Source organism: Sinocyclocheilus anshuiensis, unplaced genomic scaffold (genome assembly GCF_001515605.1).
Source record: "Sinocyclocheilus anshuiensis isolate Anshui unplaced genomic scaffold, SAMN03320099.WGS_v1.1 scaffold1197, whole genome shotgun sequence".
Taxonomy (NCBI): Eukaryota; Metazoa; Chordata; class Actinopteri; order Cypriniformes; family Cyprinidae; genus Sinocyclocheilus; species Sinocyclocheilus anshuiensis.
The window spans coordinates 25,491-44,017 of NW_015551084.1; the positions used below are offsets into that span (position 1 = coordinate 25,491).

General features: G+C 34.5%; 1 protein-coding gene across 1 annotated transcript in view; it reads right to left on the reverse strand.

Moving 5' to 3' along the window:
- Positions 1–18,527, reverse strand: part of LOC107662556 (semaphorin-5A-like) — a gene marked incomplete at its 3' end in the record, with an annotated part of 88,021 nt that overhangs the window by 15,378 nt on the left and 54,116 nt on the right. Inside the window, exons 11-14 of the mRNA XM_016452620.1 lie at positions 14,338–14,545; positions 11,597–11,714; positions 7,655–7,836; positions 6,044–6,187 (exon numbers count right to left, since the gene is read on the reverse strand). Of these exons, the coding sequence (XP_016308106.1) occupies positions 6,044–6,187; positions 7,655–7,836; positions 11,597–11,714; positions 14,338–14,545 (652 nt within the window). The remainder of the gene's footprint in view (positions 1–6,043; positions 6,188–7,654; positions 7,837–11,596; positions 11,715–14,337; positions 14,546–18,527) is intronic.

Sequence of the window (18,527 nt, forward strand, 5' to 3'; positions counted from 1 at the left end):
GGAAAATAATGTGTTTTTTGAACCTTAAACCGCATAAACACATTACACCAAATACACAAAATAATGTTCTTATTTAGAACGTCATATGACCCCTTTAATATATAATGCAAACAATATGTATCTAATATTCTATAATATAATATAATATAATATAATATAATATAATTGGGCTTAAGGAAAAAGTTGCAGACATCAAAATAAAGCAGGACAATCAGAACAATTTCTGTGCATTGTGTATTATTATTATATATGCATGAAAATCACCATGAAAATACCTAATTGCTGAAAAAAACAAGCTAATGTCTCATATACTGTAACAAAAGACTCATATATCTCACAAAAAACAAAAAAAACCCTGGCAAATATATATATAAACAGTTACAACGCTTGTGTGTGAAACATTTCCAGGCAAAAAAAGTCAGCTTAAATATTCACGATTGATTTTAACCAGGTGGTAATGCTTGAGTATTTAAATGAAGCCATTGTCATTCTTTTCACTACAGACATCTCTTTTCTATGTAAATTAAGCTCATTATAGTTTGAAACTTATTAACAAAATTTCTATTTTCCTGCTGAAATTAATGCAACACTCTTCCTGCGAAAATAAAATGTTTGTATAAGGAAAGGAGATCAGCCTTCCATATGAGCGATATTTATCTGTAAAACTGTAGAACACTTCAGGGAAATTACACAAGATGCATTTTTATTTTTCTGTGCCTGCAACCACTTTCTTCAAAAGTGATGTCTGATGATATGTGTATATGTGCAAATTAGAAAATAATTTATAAGTTTCAAATATGAAAAAGTATTCAAAAGTAGGAAGCAGTACACATTCCCATTGGAGAACCACTGATCAACTTCTTGTTATGTAGCGTGCAATAAAAAAGTCGAGAGATCCATATAAGAAAGATTTATAGCCAAGGGAAACCCACTGCCAATATGCAAATTGCATATGCAAATAGTGTTCATTCAAATCGGATTTGCTAAGTTTAACAAGTTTGCCCCTGTTCTGGTACAAAAAAGGAGAAAGAAACAAACGATCAAAAGAACAAGAAAAAAGTGGTAATTAATAGCACATTTGAGATGGTGTATGAAAAGAATGAGGGAACATGTAAAAAACACATTAATTTATCAAATGGATTTCAAGCAGAACAAAGTACTGGAGTGTTGCAACAACAGTTCTTTTGCCTGCAGGCGTTCTGTCTTGTTTTCGAGAGTTTCTGAGCACAAATGGATGGGAGTTGATGGCTCGGCGTTTACAGACACCCTGTGCCGGGATAGATATATGGCTCTGGACCAGGGCTGGATCATGGACCAGGCCAGTGGGGCCACTGTCAGGGACCTCCAAAGCCACAGGCGGCATGACCTGAGATGGGGTCTTAAAAATCAAAGCTAGGGCCCACAGAACTTACAGAGAGAGTTGGATACTAGGCTCCAGGCCCTGGAGTGCTGGTGCCAGAGCCAATGCAGACATGGAACATGTTCATTTCATTTATATCCTATGTTATATCCACTACTGTTCAGAGTTTGGGGTCAGTAAGATGTCTTTTAATGTCTTATTTGATCAAAAATACAGTAAAAACAGTAATATTGTAAAATGGTCCCACTTTAATTTTAAGTGGCCTTAACTACTATATAAATTAAACATTTGATAGAATGCACTTTGTGTACATACCTGCTTTTACATTGTACTTACTATATATTTTACTACACTAATAAACACTGGGTTATTATTATTTTTTTAACCCAAATGCTGGGTTCAGCCCGATAAGTCATTTAATTGGGTTGTTTTTAATATTTTGAACCAGGTGCTGGGTTATTTTTTTTTTTAACCCAAATGCTGGGTTCAACTTGTTGGGTCATTTTATTGGGTTGTTTTTAATATTTTTACACAGGTGCTGGGTTAGTTTATTTTAAACCAAATGCTGGGTTCAACTTGTTGGGTAATTTCATTGGGTTGTTTTTAATATTTTTACACAGGTGCTGGGTTAGTTTATTTTAACCCAAATGCTGGGTTCAACTTGTTGGGTAATTTCGATTTTATAATAAATTGAATAAATTGATAAAAAAAAAAAAAAAAAAAGACCTGCATGTAATTACATCTGTAATTCATTTCTGTAATTACATTTATAATAACACTGTTGACCCATCCCTTACACCTTTACCCACCCTTAAACCTACCTATACCACCAAACCTGTCCCTAACCTTACCCATATCCCAACTCAATAGCAGCAAAAGTGTTTTGCCTAACACTTTATTTTAAGGTGTCCTTACTCATTACTTAAATTACACTGTAACAAGGACATCTTAAAATAAAGTGTAACCGGCCACTTAATATAAAGTGGACCGAAATATTATTACAATTCAAAACAATCATTCTTCAGTGTCAGATCAGTTGCTCAACAAACTTTTCTTCTTATTAGTAATGTTAAAAAAGTGCTGCTCGATATGTTTGTGAAACCATGATAAATTTTTTCTCCAATTTGTTTTGATAAATAGAAAATTCAAAGAAAAGAACAACATTTATTTGGAATAGAAATAGTTTGTTTGTAGTATTATACATTTCTTTACATCTAATGAATTCTTCCTGAATAAAAGTGAATTTCTTAAAAAAAAAAAAACAGACCCCAAACTATTGAAAGTTAGTGTATATTATATACATAAAAAAATCTGTTTTAAACAATGTTCATATTTAAACAACATTAAATTAAAAGCAGCTTGTGATGACATAAAACATAAAATTTAATCACTTTGGATTTTTTCAAGCTCATAAGTAAACTCAACTTTGTAAGTAAAATTTGTAAACTCCAGCTAACTTATACTGTTTAAAATAAAAACAATATATATATTTTAAAATAGAATACTACAATAAATAAATAATTAAATACATTTATGTCATTATTCGGATTATATGTATTTATTTGTTATCCATCAAATTCAAACAATCATGTGTTCATTAGAAAAGGCGTGAGATCTGATTCATAAATCCATCTTTTGAATCAGACTGATTTCTGAACAACAAAAGGGTGAGCAAATGAGGAAAGATTATTTATTTTTGACTGAAGTATCACTTTAGCTGACACTCTCGATGTCTCTTTCTCGTTTTCCCTCATCGAGGACATCTCATGGTGACCGACCCACAGCAGAGTTGCGTGCTGAGGACCTTGCCATCTGGCAGCAGTGCGCCGAACAGGGAATAAAGTGTGACTGTACATATGAGCTGAATACCTCTGAACAGATGTCCACTGGCTGAGCGGGACTCAAAGTAAAAAAGTTCCCTGCAGCACTAACAAGTGAATCCAAACTTCTTTCAATATCGGACAAAAGCCCCCGAACTAGAGATTTTGCAGTTGCCCGAGTAGAACAAAACCAGGAATGTTGCTTTCTTCTTTTGGTCCGAAGCAGCGTCCTGCTAAGGGAACTGACAAAGCACATTTGAGCCATTAACTCGGCTCCCTTCAAGCTTAAATGAAAACTGTGGGCCCTGACGCGCTCCCCAGATACGTTTTCACAGCCATTATGCACCGCTGGGCTGGTCGAGGTGTTGTATTAAAGTGGATGGGTGGTGTGAAAAACTCACAGGGGCTTGTAGACTAGCGAGACTGGAGCCAAACTCAAAGCTTGCACCAGAATTTTTCTGCTGATTATTCACAGCCTTTATGCTTAGACACCTAAGGGCATCAAGTGCCCTGGCGCCTTAGAGAAAGAGTGTAAGTTGGGGGCAGGAGATAGAAAATGCAAGAGGTGGCAGAAATGGTCTGCTTCACAGTCACCTGCAAAAAAAAAAAGAAAGAAAAACTACCAATCTGCAGTGTTCGTCATGTCTTAAGCCCCATGTCTGTGTTTCTATGGTGACTTAAAAACTGTGGCTTGCTCGTTTTGTCCCGTTTCACAGTACAATTTTATTGCTCAGCAGTTGATCCTTCATAGACCAAGACACATGAAATATGTTTTCAACAACTCTAGTAGGTATCAACTTTGCCTCAGATGTTTCTCCTAAAATTGCTTAGGAGGCATAAAAATGAGGCACTTTTTTTTTTTTTTAAATATAGTAGAAGTATAAAACTATATAATTAATGCGGACAGCATGGCTCATATCATGAGCATGGAATTATTGGATGAAGCGAAATTAAAAAAGTTTATGACTTGTGATTTCAGACATTGGTATCTTGGCAAACCTGAGCTCAGTTTGTTATATTGTCAAAATGTCATCTTCAAAAATTAGAAAGACTAATATTAAAACTATTATTAATTATTAAAACTATTAAAATTATTTTTCAATCATGCATATTTATTGTAAGTTACATTTACAAAACAGTCAATTTTTCAGTTTAGTCCAGTGATATTTTTCTTTATATTATTTATATACTACACTATAAAAAAAACAAAAAAACAAAACAAAAAACAAAGCAAAAAACAAAAAACAAAACAAAACAAAAAAACTGCCAGGACATTATCAATTAATTTTATGGACATTTCTGGTAACAAAAAATCAATAAAGTGCAGCATTCAAAACACCTGTAAAAATCAATGCAGAAAATTCCTTCATATAAATACAGTTGTGCCCTATTTTTACGTTTTTTTTTTTTTTTTTTTCAACATTGCTGAATGAACCTAAATATATTAACTTAATTTTTATAGGTTATATCAGGTAGAAATAAGTAACAATTGCAGGTTTTTTTTTTTTTTTTTTTTTTACAGTGTATTATAATATTTATTAATATTTTGAATTTGTTTTTATTTTTATATTTTTAGTTGTTATTTTAGTTTTTGTTTACGTTTTAGTAATTGTGTTACAGTATGTCCTTTTGTCATTATTTTTTAAATTTTTCAGTTTTAGTTTTTAAAATTTTGTTACTTCAATTTATTTTTTCATTTACTTGCCAAGGCAAAAATTCAAATTTTTAAGTATGTTTTTTATTTAATCATTTTATTTTATTTTATTTTATTTTATTTCAATTAACAGAATAGATTTTAAATCATTTAGTTTTAATAGTTTCCTTTTAAAAGTTTAAAAGTTTTAGTCATAGTTAACAATAAACTTAACACTACTGATTCAGTCATGTTAATAATTTAGCATATTGTTGGGCCTATACAGTTAATGTTTCTAATATATAAAAAAATAACTTCAAAGATTTTTAAGGATCAAATTAAATGGTTTATTTTACAAAAGAACAAAACAATTTCCTTTTTGTTTACCATTTTGTTTAATCTTGTTGGTCACCACTTGGGCCATGAACCAAAACAAATTATTTACCTCTAGCAGATTCAACTATTATAATAAGGAAATCATTTTAATTTTCTTATCTTATTCTCAGCAACATCTGAGTTTAACAGTGATGTCTTAAACATAAGTGAGCATATTTATAAAAATGTCTGAAGACAAAAGCCTGAAGTGTGAGTCAGGAAAGGTTGGCACCTTCAACAGAGGGACCACAACTGTTTCCAACAGATGCCTCTCTCGCCCTCTCTTCATCCCAGCACTTCAGGTCTAATTTTTCAGCTGCAATGCACTGTTGCTTAGAAACATCACACATTCTCAGGGCAGCGCAGTTTAAACATAATTCTGCCATGATTAGATGGCGCACTATCATACCTACAGTGTTTGAGTGAGTGTGTGGAGTCTGTGGCTGCAGTCTCTGTAATTAACAAGTCTTAGCATGCTTATTTTTAATTGGATGTCAGTCACACAAATTATGGGGCAGATAAAGAAGAATCTCTCTCACTCCTCCATTCAAACATTTGGTTTGTGTGCTTCCAGTTATGTACTAACAAGCTTTCTATAGATGAACATTGCATAATAGGATGAGTAATAAAAAAGCAATAAAATGAGCTGTGTATATTCATTCATTATCGTCAACTGCCATGCGATCACAGCAGAAATCACATATGCAGCAGGTGCGAATGAAAGCAACAAACAAAAGAAGCATCATGCCCTTTCAAACAGGCATGTGCTCCCTTAGATTTTGTGGATCTTGAGAGTAAATTCCAAAAAAAACAAAAACATTTGAATATATAATGAGCTGTTGTGCTTTTCTTTACCTCTCTTCACGATTCTGGCCCACACAAACGCGTCCTCCATGGCGGGGAGTGGGGTTGCTGCAGGAACGCTGTCGGACCTGGAAACCGATCCCGCAGCTAGTGCTGCAAGGAGCCCATGCCGTCCATGGCGTCCATGCCCCGTTTCTGAGGATGGATATGTTACAGCAGAAATCACTAATCAAACACTGGCACAGCTGGCTGGTATAATCTGACCTTCAGTTTGTTAACTGAGGATCTTAGTTAAGACTGTTCTAAGCCTGTTTACAATGGAAACAACATAATTGTATGAAATGATTTAGTCTTGAAAATGAGTTCAGAATCACACAGCAACTTTTGTTTCTGAAAAATTGCTGTTTTGTGGCATGGTATGGAAGCTTGTTTCCACTTCATAGTAACGACTAAAACAGGAAATTAAATAACAAAAATCAAATTTACAGATAAAATCAGTCACACGGCAAGATATAAAATTACATTACGACAAACTTGCAATTTAGGAAGATACACACATACAATTACAAGACAAAAAAGTCACATTGTGAGACATAAAGTGGCATATAAGAAATTTTGCAATTATGAGAAATAAAGTAACAACTGATATATGAAATTGCAAATGTCGGATTTAAAATGAAATTATGACAAATCAAGTCGCAATTGCGAGATATAAAGTTAAAATGAGAGATAAAATCACAACTGTGAAATATGAGTTTGAATTTGTGAAACATAGAATGACAATTACAAAAAACTCAAGGCACAATTGCGAAATATAGTCACATTGTGGGATACAAAGTTATAATTATGAGAAAAAAGCAACAGTTGTGAGACATCAAGTCGCAATTGTCATATATGAAATCACAATTCTCCGATTTAAGATGATTATGAGAAATCAAGTTCCAATTGCGATATTTAAAGTCACATTGTGAGTGAAAAATTCACATTATGATAATTGTGGGAAATAAATTTGCAATTACAAGTTGCGAGATATAAAGTAACAAATATGAGATATAAAATAATTGTGTGATATAGGCTCAATTGTGTGATAGTCACAGTTGTGCTATATGAAATCACATCTGTCAGATATAATGACAATTGCATAAAATCAAGTTGCAATCACGCGACAAAGTATGATTGCAGATTGTTTGAGATATAAAGTTGCAATTACAAGAAATAAAGTTGCAATGAGAGATAAAATCACAACTGTGAAATGAATTTGAAATTGTGAGACATAAAGTAACAATTACAACAAATCTATGCACATTTGCAAAATATAGTCAGTCTGTAGTTTTATCTTATGAGATAAAAGTTGCATTTATGAGAAATAACAATTGTGAGACATGAAGTTACAATTGTCATATTTTAAATTGCAATTCTCAGATTTAAAATCACAGTTCTGAGAAACCAAGTTACATCTGTGAGATACAATGTTATATTTTGAGAATTACAAGAAATAATGTTGCAATTGTGATACATAAAGTCACTAACACCTTATATTTTCTACTTTGAGGTGGAAACTGGCTTCCATATAATTCTGTCATGCCTAAAGGTGAAATATGTAGCTTCCTGTTTGTGCTTTAGTCTTTGTGCTGTATATACATTTGTGGGACATTTGCATACCTGGAGCAGTTAGCCACCTCAACACTGATTCCTTGGCACGGCTGCCCTCCACACTGAGGGCTCGGGCTGTCACATGCTCGAGTACGACACTGGCATGAACCAACACTGCCGCCATCACTATGACTGCAAGCTTTCCATCCTGACCAGGCTCCAAAATGACCATCCACAGTCACATTCCTCACCTACACACATACATAACCACACACAACAGAAAGAGAGCACATAAATAGTAAATGGGCACAGAAATAAGTAAACAAAATATGAATGCAAATAAATTATTACTGCAGATAAGGTCACATTTGCCAGTTATTAGATGAATCCAAACTAAAATATAGCTTTCAGCATATTAGATTTGTGATAGCTGAAAATAGCAGGCCTCCTCTTTGGAAAATGAACACGCTTCACAATGAGCAAATATTTTCATTTGAGGAATTATATGAGAATGTAGTAATGAATAGCTAATGTAATTTTGTTATTGCTATCTGGTTATTAACATCTGAGGTATCAGATACAGGACAACATATTTTGTGAACAAAGGGAGAAGGTAACGTTGTCTAGCGCATAAAACACGATGAGTTCTGTGGAAATGATTGTCAATGCATTATGAATAGAGAAGAATAAATGAGCCTCTGTGTGGAGAGAAATTGTTTGTGCTCTTTGTATACCGAACGCATAAGAGAGTCACATTTCCAATGTGGTGGAAAAGTAAAAACAAACCTCATTTTCAAAGGCCTCTCTATTGCTTTAAATATAGGGATGATACAGTAAGTTAACGTTTTTTTTTCCAGAGAAAACAAATGTGGTTCTTTGCTTACATCCATACCGTGTCAGCCTCCAGATGGGCTTTGTGAATGAAGTGTGTCTCCATCTAGCCTTACTGTGCTCTACTACTGAAGTCATTTTAGATCTGTCACTCAACCTCAGACACCTGGACACATTCTTACCCTGCAGACGAATAGGCAAAAAAAAAAAAAAATATAAAGTTGCAATTACAAGAAATAAAGTTGCAATGAGAGATAAAATCACAACTGTGAAATGAATTTGAAATTGTGAGACATAAAGTAACAATTACAAAAAATCTATGCACATTTGCAAAATATAGTCAGTCTGTAGTTTTATCTTATGAGATAAAAGTTGCATTTATGAGAAATAACAATTGTGAGACATGAAGTTACAATTGTCATATTTTAAATTGCAATTCTCAGATTTAAAATCACAGTTCTGAGAAACCAAGTTACATCTGTGAGATACAATGTTATATTTTGAGAATTACAAGAAATAATGTTGCAATTGTGATACATAAAGTCACTAACACCTTATATTTTCTACTTTGAGGTGGAAACTGGCTTCCATATAATTCTGTCATGCCTAAAGGTGAAATATGTAGCTTCCTGTTTGTGCTTTAGTCTTTGTGCTGTATATACATTTGTGGGACATTTGCATACCTGGAGCAGTTAGCCACCTCAACACTGATTCCTTGGCACGGCTGCCCTCCACACTGAGGGCTCGGGCTGTCACATGCTCGAGTACGACACTGGCATGAACCAACACTGCCGCCATCACTATGACTGCAAGCTTTCCATCCTCTATGTCAAATGACCAGGATATGGTAGTGAATGTGGTACAGGTACAGAAAAAGTTTGTGTGTGTGTGATTGAATTGTATTTTATAAAAAAAAAAAAAGGATGATTAAAAATGGTTTTCATGGTTGTTGTTAGTAACAGGTTAAAGAACAGATGGACTATGTCAAGGACAATGTCAGGATAATATATGCAGTAATTTTATCTTTTTGAAACATGAATATCATATTGAATATCACATTGAATATCACATCTGACAACCTGAACTAATCTTGCTATATCAAAAGAAGCTTAACTTATCTGATATATTTAAGAAATTCCTAACTTTGACTCAAGGGTTTTACTAGAACTATAAAACATTAAAACCATAAGAAACTATAATAATAATAATAATAATAATAATAACAACAACAACAACAACAACATTTGACTCAACTATCAAAACATTCCATTGTTTTAATGGAATTGTTTATTACTTTTTAAATTTAATATCAGTAACAGTTCCGGCCAAAAACAAACAAACAAACAAACAAACAAACAAACAGAAACCCCCCAAAAACAAACCAAAATCACAAAACAAAAAAAACAGATAAAACCCTTAACAAAACAAAAGAAAACAAAAACAAAACAGCCATTGCATGTTTGGGGAAATAAAAGGGTTGGGCACAAAAAAAGAGTCTTTACATCACTGACCTTGTAAGAGAAGGTGAATGAAATTGAAAAAAAACAAACAACAACAACAGAACCCCCCAAAAAACAAAACAAAACAAAATCACAAAACAAAAAACAAAACAAAGCAATAATTGAAAAAAAAGGTTCATAATTGGAAATAAAAGGTTTGGACACAAAATAGAGGCATAATGTCAATGACGTCATTGACATTGTAAGAGAAGGTGAATGAAATTGGAAAAACCAACCAACCAACCAAACAAACAAACAAAAAACCCCCCAAAAACAAACAAAAAAAATCACTAAACAAAAAAACGGAAAAAAAACAAACTAAACAAACAAACAAACAAACAAACAAAAAACAGCAAAACAAAAGTAACTGCATGTTTGGACAATAATAAAAAATAAAAAGAGGCATCATGTCATTGACGTTGTAAGAGAAAAACAAACAAACAAACAAACAAATAAACAGAACCCCCCACCCCCCAAAAAAACCAAACCAAAATCACAAAACAAAAAAACAGAACAAAAACTCCAACAAAACAAATCAACAAAACAGTCATTGCATTTTTTGGGAAATAAAAGGTTTGGAAACAAAAAGAGGCATTACGTCATTGACCTTGTAAGAGAAGGTGAATGAAATTGTAACATTTTGCAGGCAGGCAGGATACAAATCTGCATCTTCCACACAAGCACCACAGCTTAACATGTTTGGGGCACATTTTTGATTGTTGCTTCCAACAACAAAGGACATCTGGACCTCAAAATGTGTAACCAATATGTGTAAACAACATGTGTGAAACTAAATCAATAGAAATCTTGCATTCTAGTGACTCTGAGACCAAAGCCTCCCACACTTTTACACTTCCCTGTTTGTGTTCAACAATTCCATGCTGCTTTCTTCAGGCAGCGTGGGAGGCAACTTGCTATTACACAAAATGTCATTTCTCAGCTACAGCTACAAGCTACAAGGTCTTTTACCAAAAGACCCTGTGAGACTGCCACAATGCCTGATATAGTTTATAGTATCTGTGTGTCCACAAATATGTGTGTGTGTGTTGATTGTGCTTTCAAAGTTGTGGTATCTCATAGAACACTGCATGTAACCTTTAGAACATGAAACCTCGTGAAGAGCAAGTGTCTAAATATTTTCAGAGCCACTATACAGGGGAGGGACATGATGGATTGGACAAAGGATTCTGGGAGTGATCTACAGGCTGGGAGGCCTCAGGCTGGGGCACATGTCAGCACAAAGGAGTGTGGGAATATGAAGCCATGTTACCAGAGAATGCCATTCAACAGAAAGATGGCTGACGGCAAATTCTGCTGCGCTTTGATTCTTTGCACACAGGCGCTATTTACTATTAGCCTTATATTCTCTTTTTGAGTACAGAAGGAGGAAAAGTTTGTTTTGCTGCAAAAGCAGCAATACATCAGATCTGCACTGTCTCAGCACTGTCTGTCCATCACCTGCAATGTTTCCTCAACACTGTTATAAAACACTTCTAAGAGTGTCTGCTGTTATGAGAAAAAAAGTTGATCCTGCAAGTTACAGTTGAAGCGGGCGCATTTGTCACTGTTCTTCACCGACAGACTGGATCAGCATCAAGAATCTTCATATGAAAAAAAAAAACATTTGGCTTTGAGGGCTGAGGCACTGCGTGAATGATTCAAGTGCATTCTGGATACTCACAGGACACCGTGTGATACTCTGCTCCCATTGGCTCATGCTGACACTTTCTTCCAGGGTGGTGCATTTCTTGAGCACCAGATCCCAGCCGCAGTACGGATCCCTGGCCCCCACACAGGCACTGAGAGAAAGAACAGATGCTCATCGTGATACAAAAGTTTATGGCAACATTAATCAACTGAGAGGAGACAAAAGAAGAGCAGAAGTGAAGAGGTCATGTAACGAGAAATCCAATTTTCTTTTATGAAAGCATACTGTTCACAAGTTTTACAATTGACAACTTCCTTCCGAGTCCAAAAACATCATATATTGACACTAAACCGCAAATACGGCTTATGAAATTCTTTCTGACATCAGAAACCTGAAACATAAACAAATAAGACAGATCCCATTGTTCATAAACATTCCAATCCCATTGTGCAGAAGTATATAAAATACAATAAAAAATAATTAATATTAAATTGTGAAAGTCCACTAAAAACACACTGTTCCAGGCTGTGTGTAGCACCTACTGCTCTGCACTTCCTTTTGAAGAAGGACATGAGCAAGCATAGCAAGAGTTAATGAGAAGCTTGTCAATTTCACATGCAGAAAGAGCATTTACACAGAAGTCTTAAAGGTATACCCTTCTAAGAGTCAAAGAAGGGTTGACAAATCATCATGTAAATTAAATTCTGACACTAAATAGAACAAAAGTTGAATAACTTTATAAGTGTACCTCTGGGAAATAAATAGAATGGTAAAAACATATCATATGAGCCCTTTAAAAAGTTAAACACCTTAAAGAGCACACATGCTTCTTATCATAAATATTGCTTGCTTTGGCATAACTTAATCTGGCAGTATTTCCCTTGAGTGCGGGTAATAACTTTCATCAGAAACAGAGAACAGCCCTGAGATGCACCGAATAGCTTTTCAAACTCATTGAGGACTATCACAGCAGTCATCAGCATGGATGGAAAGATGAAGCCAAGCGTTCAGTGCCGTGAAGCTTGGAGTGACACGGCAATGTGAATATCAGCAGTGTAAACCAGGCACTTTAAAACGGCCCTGTTATGGCATGTGGCTGTTTATTCAAACAAAATTTGCATTAGTTCCCCTTTTTGGTGTCAGAAAGTATAGAGGTGTGAGTAATTGACCTCTCCTAACCACTTAAGAGGATAGAAAAAGCTCATCAGGCAAAACTCAACTCATATTCTCATAACTCAGCGCTTTTCATTGGAATGCAAATGGAGAGAGATGATGAACAGGCTGCCATCTCCCCTTATGAGCAGAGATTAGAGAAGTGCTCTTGATATGAAGGCCTGGAGGCACAATGTCAAACATGATGATTGTTCTTTGTTGCCCTCTGGCAGAGGATCTTTGTGACATTACGTTCATTCTTGTGCAGTGAAAAAAAAAAAATTAGGTTGCAGGCATGTATGTGCTCGTAAGATTAGTAGTATCATTTATCTTGCCAGGAATCAAAACTTTGGTATTATTAAAAGCAATCATGAAATGACACTTGCATTTAACTTGTCACATAAAACATGAAATTTGCAAGGAAAACGAATGGATAACACTTCACAATAAGGTTCTGTTTGTCAACATTAGTTAATGCATTAGGTATAATGAACTAACAATTAATTTCTATATATACCAACATATTTCAGCAAGAAAATACAATAAATTTACATTAATTATGAACAAAAATGAATTAATAATTAAAAGATAGGGTGACACTTTAGTGGGACCAGTTCTCACTATTAACTAGTTGCTTAATAGCATGCCTATTATTAACATATTGGTTGTTTATTAGTACTTCTAAAGCACATATTCTGCATGACCATATTCTACATCCCTAATTCTACCTGATATTTAAACTTAACAACTACCTTACTATTAATAAACTGCAAATTAGGAGTTTATTGAGGCAAAAGTCATAGTTAATGGTTTGTTAATAGCGAGAATTGGACCTTAAAATAAAGTGTGACCAAAGATATGGTCCACTGTTAACAAAGTTAACACATTAAATCTTATTGAAAAGAGTGACCAAAAAAAAAAAAGCTACAAAATATAACCTTGGATTTGATTGTACTCTTTAAGGGTTGATCAGACTGTGAAAAATAGGATTCATTGTTATTTGTTAATACTTTTATTCCCCCACGGCCACATAGCCTTTGTACACAAAGAGAAGAAAAGATGTGTCAGGTGCAGAAAGTTATTATATTTTGATGAAAGGGTTGACAAAATGAAAATGGATGAAGGATGTGTCAAGCTCCAAAAAGGACAAAACAACAACAACAACAACAACAACAACAACAACAACAACAACTAAAGTATCCTAAAAGTCCATTTAATCTGTTCATTATAGACCTTAATCAGGTTAGACACCATATTGAATTTAACATGGATGAGGCTTAGAGTGTTTACAATGGAACGAATTGTATAAAGGTCATATAATTGTCACAACCGATATATTTTGAGAAATACATTTCTTCAGCTAAACAATCGGCATGTTGTTAAACAAAAGTACAATCCATTGAACGCACTGTACTTCTATCCCTCACAGCCTTGTTTTCATTCCTGTCAAATTTGGCGCTAACAAGGTCTATCTATTTTAAGAATCTAGAAACAACACCTTTTGTGTTCAGTTTTTTGACATGATGGTGAATAAATGATGACATTTTCATTTTTGGGAAGTAGTTATGAATTTCTACCTTGAGATGTTGTACATTTATCTACTGAGAAGCAGCAGTACTCACTCTCTAGACTTGTGGAAGTTGCAGCGCATCAGGGGGATTTTGATGACCTGGTCTCTGACTCCCACAAATAGCTCACTGCGGCTGTGAAGTATGAGCATGCTGTGGATTGGCTGCCTCTTCTTTGGGGGGAAAAGCTCAATCTCATCCAGCAAACAGCTGCCCGTGGTCTGGTTCAGCGGAGAGAGCACCTTCTTAATAGTACCGTAATCTAGAAAGCAGAAAGAGAAATTTGAGAACAAGTGTGTTAGATATTAGAGAGAAAGCAGCAGCGGAGAATGACCTCAGATCTCTTCTATTACATGAAAATTCTATAAAGTGCTAGTCTGCCACCTGGGCTGTCAACTTAAATATGGATGTGCTATTTGGATCAGAAAGGGCAAAGAGGGCAGACTGACTACTCTCCAGAGAAGATTCATTATCTTTTCCAAAGGGTGGCTTTTGTGTAGTTGAAATGAGGGCAGAATTATCGGCTGAATCACCTTTCGTAAGTTACACATCCCTCTATGGAGCATGTGGTCTGTGAGTCCATGGAGGACATTCATTGGTCTCATAATGTCACAAAGAGTGAACTGGATTGGTTTGATATGCTATTTATTATCTATTTTATCCTCACAGTAGTTGCTGTTATTCTTCTGTTCGCTCCAAAGCAGCCTGTCAGATGTTTTATAGGAGCCATACAACATGTGGAGCAATGAACTTTTAGATACTACAAGAGCCACTGATTAGGTCCCTGCTCTTGTCAAAACAGGCTTCAGTGCTCTATTTCATTCCATTCGACTGTGAAATTCCGGCTACGTTCCTCACACTTTAAGCTATTATTGTCTGGCATGAATTGAATTGAGGCTAACTTTCTAAACATGGCGCATAAAGGACTGTTTGCCATAGCAGAGGATTTATCTTATAGCGCCTCGCAAATGTTTTAATCTTGAGTGCACGTCATTATCCTGGAATACATAGCAAGTGACTGCAATGTTGAGCATTAAATGATTAATTCATCATTTACTCATCCTCATGTTGTTCCAAATGCATATGACTTACTTTTTATTTTGGAACATCAAAAGCAAGATAAAAAAATAAAAAAATAAATAAATCATACAAAATTCATACAATGTGTATGAATATTTTGTCATATGAGAGCTTTGTGTGAGGAACAGACCAGTGTTACCAAAAACTATTAAAATTTGTATCCAGTAATTGAAATTAAAACTGAAATTAAAATAATTAATAACATATCCGAAATTAACAAATAATAATACTAAGTTAACAGACTGAAATGAAAGATATTACTATTATTGTCTGAAAATATTTACGCCGAACGTTGGTGTTTTCAGGAGAGAAGTAGAGATGTCCAATCTGTGAAAAAAATCTTTCTTTCGAGTCAGATCTTTTAAATGAATAAGTTAAACCAGTTCAAAAAAGTTTTTTATTTTGGAACATCAAAAGCAAGATAAAAAAGAAATTAATAAATAAATCATACAAAATTCATACAATGTGTATGAATATTTTGTCATATGAGAGCTTTGTGTGAGGAACAGACCAGTGTTACCAAAAACTATTAAAATTTGTATCCAGTAATTGAAATTAAAACTGAAATTAAAATAATTAATAACATATCCGAAATTAACAAATAATAATACTAAGTTAACAGACTGAAATGAAAGATATTACTATTATTGTCTGAAAATATTTACGCCGAACGTTGGTGTTTTCAGGAGAGAAGTAGAGATGTCCAATCTGTGAAAAAAATCTTTCTTTCGAGTCAGATCTTTTAAATGAATAAGTTAAACCAGTTCAAAAAAGTTTTTTTTTAAGTTCTAGAAGACTTGGAATATGGAGAATGGACCTCCGGAGGCAATTTGTGACCATTAAAATTCTCCTTTTTCTGTGCCACAAAGAAATAAAGTTATACAGGTTTGGAATGACATGACATTTTGACAATGACATTTTTTTTGGGGCGAACAATACATTTTATTCTTTTTTGCTATTCCATTCCTTTATTCCCTCACTGTCAGAATAGACAGACATTGTGAATGCTCTTAAATCAGCATGAGGCTTTGACTTTATAATCGAATAATCGAAAACAGTTGGTGTATTCCAGAAATAAAACCAAAGTCACGCTGCTCGCCCAATTAGCAAAAAGCTTTTAAACCCTGACTGTCCTGTGTGTTTATGTTGTGCAATTTAACAAGTGTCTCCTTCCCTTTAACAAGTGTTTATTTTACACAGTTCTCTAACAACAAGTGTTCCTGTAATTTAATTTCTGTTGACAGGTAACTAGATGTTCAGTGTTTTTCAGCAGTGCACAGGCCAGAGCAGACAGACTTGGAGATTTCCAGCGCTCTGGTGTGCATCTGGATAGCAAATGACAGCTTACAGTACATTTTTTCCCTATGTAAGCACATGCTGCCTTTGATGTTTTATCGTTGCTATGTGTCTATTGCCTTTATTCAGCCTGGTGACCAGCTGTTGCTTGCTTCAAAGACCAATGATTCAAGTGGACCACCAATTACTAGAGTCAGTTTTCCCCTGTGCCTCCCTTATGGCAATGCAGAAGTCTTCACTCGACAAAGTTCTGATGGTAAAAGTAACATTCTAATAAACTGCGGGTTTAATGATAAGTCGGCCACCTGGGATTCTCTGACTACTTTCATATTACAGGCTTTAATGTTCATTTCAGATTTTTTTTTCTCAGATCAGTTTTTTTTTTTAACTATCCACTATTTAAATTCTTGTTTGTTAGTGACCCATATCTGCCTTCAGTGTGAATCAACTGACAGACTTGAATTTTCTGAATTTTCAGCATCATTACTCCAGGCGTCAGTGTCACATGATTCTTTAGAAATCATTCTAATATGCTGATTTGCTGCTCAAGAAAACATCATCATCATCCAATGTTGAAAATAGTTATGCTCCTTAATATTTTTGTAGAAACTGTGATACCTTTATTTTAGGATTCTTTGATCAGTAGAAAGTTCAAAATAATATAATTTACTTGAAATAGATATTGTAATTTAATGCATCCTTGCTGAATAAATATTAAATATAATATACCAACAACATGTAATTTAGGATTAGCATCTATTTTTCACATTGTAAATATATTCCAAGAAAAGTTTTTTCCCTCTTCTATCTGTTGACAGTGGAGCTCATATAGTCCTTATTCATGAGTACACACTACAGTAGGTTGTCCCTTATCGGGATAAATGTGGGATCTGGATACATCTAGAAATAGCATCATATTTGTGGAAAACATTCACAGGCTTGGGTTCTGAGGTCCTGCCTTCAACAAGGGATGAAAATAACCACCCATTTCTTACTTTCCTTATCATTTGTTCATAAAGGCAGGCAACTTCTGCTCTGATAAATCTGTATGGTGGAACATCATTAAAACTTCTAGGAATCATTTGACTTTCAAATTATAATGGAACATTGTTTTTTTTCTATCACTGAGTTTTTCGTGCACTGTAATACTCATGGTACCTCGCTCTGGGATCTGTTGTTTGTTAAACCATGGAGAAAGAGGCACTGGAGCGCCAAGCACACAATGAATTTTAATGAAGATGTAGAGAAAGAGAAAGTAATTTCTGATGGAAAGTTAAACTTTCTGATTTGGAAGAGATGGGAAGAATTTCATCAGACACATGCTTCGTGATAGACTTTAAAAAGCAAGAGAAACGTACCAGGGGAACTAGGTTTCAAAATGATTTAATTAATCTACTTTCTGAACGTTTAATTAAACAATGTGTTAAAAAAATCTCTCTTTTCCAACTGTAGGGCTTTTCATGCCACACTTAACGCTGGGTTATGGTCTTAATAGGCCAAGGCTTCTTTTATCACTGGCAAATGGAATGTTTCACTCTTATAATTCTGAAAGAGGGTTAAGCGATGCTTTTAACCCTGGGTTATGGATTTTGTCAACCCAGACCTACAATTTATCCCATCTGACCTTCAGTTAAAAACACCACTCACCATGGTCTTTTGACACAGACTTGCACATCTTATCAGAGTTTTGAGAAATGCTTCCTGACAGTTCAGAGTTTCTGTTCAGTGTCTGGTTAACTGCTTCTTCAGTTCTCACCTTTGGAAAAGAGATAAAAACACAGCTGCTGTATCTCATATTTCTATCACTATAAAAAATTAAAATGTCTGAATAATGCATAATATCTGGCAAAAATATTAACAACATTCCT